At 54.3% G+C, this 4,033-nt stretch overlaps 1 protein-coding gene across 1 annotated transcript; it reads left to right on the top strand.

The window, feature by feature from the left end:
• Positions 1 to 865: 865 nt before the first annotated feature.
• NKX3-1 (NK3 homeobox 1) lies at positions 866 to 3,277 on the top strand. The gene is made up of 2 exons (XM_055300362.1): positions 866 to 1,148; positions 2,329 to 3,277. The coding sequence occupies exons 1-2, from the start codon at positions 866 to 868 to the stop codon at positions 2,745 to 2,747; spliced, it is 702 nt and encodes a 233-aa protein (XP_055156337.1). The 3' UTR covers positions 2,748 to 3,277.
• The last annotated feature ends 756 nt before the right edge of the window (positions 3,278 to 4,033 follow it).

The following is a 4,033-nucleotide window of genomic DNA, read 5'->3' as shown; positions in this document are numbered from 1 at the left end:
ATCCATCGTGAGCCTCTGCCCCTAAGTACTTGAATGTGTATTTCCTAAGAACATTGTCTTATATGATCACAGTACTGAGTACTGTTAACTTTAGTAAATTTAACACTGATTCAAAACTTTAATCCATCCTTCTTATTCCACTTTTATCAGTGGCTTCCATGACCTCCAGCACAGAATCTAGCCTGGGATTAGGAGCAGCACTTGGTTGTCCTGTGTCCTTAAACGCCTTAGTAGGGGCCACCTGGGTGGCTTTAGTGGTTGAGCGTCTGCCTTTGGCTCAGGTCCTGATCCCGGGGTCCCGGGATCGAGTCCCGCATCGGGTTCCCTGCAGGGAGCCTGCTTCTCCCTCTGCCTGTGTCTCTGCCTCTGTGTGTGTGTGTGTGTGTGTCTCTCATGAATATACATAAATACAATCTTTTTTTTTTTTTTAAGAGAGCAAGCAAGCCAGCCAGCCTTAGTAGACCGAGGTGTGCTATCAGATTTTCTTTGTCACGGGCCCCCAGAATTCGCATCTGTAAACTGGAATCGGGAGTGACTTCCCCAGCCTTTGTCAGCAAAGGCGCTTGAACGATCTAAATGGAACATCTCTCTCCTGCATCATCCTTCCCCCGAGGGTCTAAACTTCCGTTGCGGGTCGGAGCAGGAATTTGGGGAGGAATCGTCTGGGGAAGAGGTGAGGGAGACCGCGGGGGGTACTCGCGCTCCCGCCCCCCTCACCTGGAGCGCCCGGCGGCCAATCAGCGGCGCGCTCCGGGCCCGGCGGCCAATCGGGAGGCGGCGCGGCGCGCTCCCCCGGGGCTATAAGTGCGCGCGGGCGGCGGAAAGTGAAAGTGGTGCGGCCGCCGCGGACGCCGCAGACGCCGGGATGCTCAGGGCTCCGGAGCCGCGGCCCAGGGCGGCGGGGGCGGCCCCCCAGCCCAAGCCGCTCACCTCCTTCCTCATCCAGGACATCCTGCGCGACGGCGCGGAGCGGCGCGGAGACCACGCGAGCAGCCCGCAGCCCCCGCGCCCGCCGGACCCGCGGCGAGAGGCGCAGCCGGAGCCCGGGCGGGGGGCAGGCGGCGCCGGCGCCGGCGCGCCCGGGCACGAGTGGAGCGCCCGGCCCCGCGCCCCGCGGGAGGCCGACGCGCCCGCGGAGGGCGAGCCAGGTGAGCCGGCGGGGCTGGGGCGGCCCGGGGCGCCCGCGGGGCGGGGGCGGGGGCGGCCGGACGCAGGCCTCGCGGAGCTCCGGCTGCAGGGATGCGGGCCCCGCGGCCGCCGGCCGGCACCTCCCCGCCTCCCGCCATCAGCGCGGCGCGGGACTTGTACCCTCTGCTCCGTCCCCAGCCCCCGCGAACCAGCTGGAGACGCCGCCGCCCGCGCCCGGCCGCCGTGCGACCCTCGACGCGCGCCCGCCCTGCGCTCCCTCTCGGCAGCTACAAGTGCACCCTACAAGTAACCGATGGGGCTTTGGCCAGCCGAGACCCCCTTTGCCTCCCAATTCCACCGGCGGTGAAGAGCTAAATTTGCAAGGTCCCTCCGGCCTTTGGGAAATAGGACACCGTTAGAACACTTATTTTTTGTTTGTTTGTTTTTTAAAGAATGTATTTATGTATTCATGAGAGATCTAGAAAGGGAGAGAGAGAGAGAGAGGCAGAGACATAGGCAGAGAGGGAAGCAGGCTCCACGCAGGGAGCCTGATGCGGGGACTCGATCCCAGGACCCCGGGATCACGACCTCAGCCGAAGGCAGATGCTCAACCGCTGAGCCACCCAGGCGCCCCGTTAGAACATTTTAGAGTAGGCTTATTTCCTTGCCTGTCACTTTGGATGAGGCATCATAGCGGCCTGTTTAGAAAAAGGGGGACCAAAGCCAGAAAATGAACTTGCCCATAGCCCCCATCACCCGTCCTATAGCGCAGACTCCTAAAGCACAAACCCTCTGCCGCGGAAAGTCAGCACTGATGATGCCTTTGTGTCTTGCATTCCCAGCTGTCTGATTCGCGTCTTCCCTGCCTTGCTTGCTTCTTCCATCGCTTCGCAATCAATGCACACATCCAGGACCCTGTTCAGTTCTCCTGGACGGCATGGCAGGAAGCTCTATCTACCACTAGCCGCTTCTGACTTTGGGTTCTTGATGACTGTTAGAAAATAATACATAATATACATATTCACTCACTCCCCACTCAGGAGAGTTCCTTAGTCATGTGAAAAAAGTGAAATGTATCCAAGATGACAGTGGGCTGTTTGTTCACTCACCAAAGAGATAAGGGTGGATTGAATTCTGTTCTCTTCCCTCTAACATGTAACCTTTTCCTTCCCATCCCTCCTTCTCCCTTCTCCTTTCCAGATAGACACTTTGAGACTTATCTGTTGGACTGTGAAAACAGTGCAGGCTCCTTACCAAGCCTTCCGCAAACCTCGAAGCAGCCACAGAAGCGCTCCCGTGCTGCCTTCTCGCACACTCAGGTCATTGAATTAGAGAGGAAGTTCAGCCACCAGAAGTACCTGTCAGCCCCTGAAAGGGCTCACCTGGCCAAGAACCTCAAGCTTACGGAGACCCAAGTGAAAATATGGTTCCAGAACAGACGCTATAAGACCAAGCGAAAGCAGCTCACCTCGGACCTGGGAGACCTGGAGAAGCACTCCTCCCTGCCTGCTCTGAAAGAGGAGGGCTTACCCCAGGCCTCCCTCATCTCCATGCATAACAGCTACCCTTACTACCCCTACCTGTACTGCTTGGGAGGCTGGAACCCAGCTTTCTGGTAATGCTGGCTCAGATGACAATCATGAGTGATCAAACACAGCCTTCCCCAGGTTGCGTCTCTCGAAGGCAAAAGGGGCCAAGCTCAGGGAGGACTGAAGAGGTCTACAAGAGGTGTGTGTCCTGAGGTGGTTGGAGGTTTGCATGGGCATCCCAGAGCCCTCAGTGATGGGCCAGTGAAAGATGGGGGACCGCGAATAATATCCAAATGGTTCTCCCAACACACAAATGTGGGATGTTTTTTGCTCTTAGGGACCTCCTTGAAATCAAGTGCTGTTTCTAGCACTTCTTATGATTTTATATGAGCTGTCTGCTTCTGATTGGGGTTTCAACCCCATCTTCTTGTATAACCGAGCATCAGCCCTGAAAGTGCAAACCTGAAGGGAAAAAGGACATCCGAGACAAGGGTGTCACCTCCTGAATTACACTTAAGTTCAAAAACCTCTTGTTGGCCTTGGATTACGATCAAGGTTCCTCTCTGTCCCTGTAAGAGAGAGGGAGACACCTGCCATGCTCAGCACAGACTGGCATGGGATACGGAGATGGGGAGGAGGAGATGAAAATATAAGCTTCTTCTTATTCCTTTTTAAATAACACGCCAACCTAAGTATTTACAGGGTGGCCCGAGTAGAACAAGAAGCATTCACTCTGGTTTTAGGACAAGCTGTATAAACAGAAATGTACTGCAAGGGGTGGGCCAGAAGACTCTCCACATGTCTGAAACAACGGCCTGAAGAGAAGTCTCTGCACTGCGGCTTGTTGGCTTGTTTTGTGTGTGTGTGTGGGGTGGGAGGGTAATTACATTTTTTTGTTAATAAAGGTAAAAACACCTCCTCTGGACCTTTTTTGCCCTAGACCTGAGAATTGGAGTGAGTAGTTTCCTGGAGTTTTCAGGCTGTAATTCATATTACACCATGACAGGTCACATACTTCTTTCCTGTAAGCTCCTGCCTTTCCCTCCTTTTATTTTTTGTTCATTTTCCGCAACAGTCACCCACTGATGGGCTTCTTTTCAGTCCAGACATTTAGGCTGGCTGCACACCTCACATACACCTTCCTTATTTAGCCTGCGATCTGGTCTCCCCCCCCCCAAAGCTTTATCTCTCTTGGGGTTAAAAAGGGAAAAAAAGTAGGGTGGGGGGAGGATTCCAAATTGGCTAAAAGACACATTTTTTTTTAAAAAAACTAGCAATTCTTATTTTTTCTTTAAAACCATACATTAAATCCCAAATCCTATTTAAAGACTTGAGAGCTCTAAAAGGTCACCGCTGCTTTTATAAGACTTTCTGGT

The sequence above is a fragment of the Nyctereutes procyonoides genome, unplaced genomic scaffold (genome assembly GCF_905146905.1).
Source record: "Nyctereutes procyonoides isolate TBG_1078 unplaced genomic scaffold, NYPRO_anot_genome, whole genome shotgun sequence".
NCBI lineage: Eukaryota > Metazoa > Chordata > Mammalia > Carnivora > Canidae > Nyctereutes > Nyctereutes procyonoides.
This window is presented reverse-complemented; position numbering and strand designations above follow the sequence as displayed.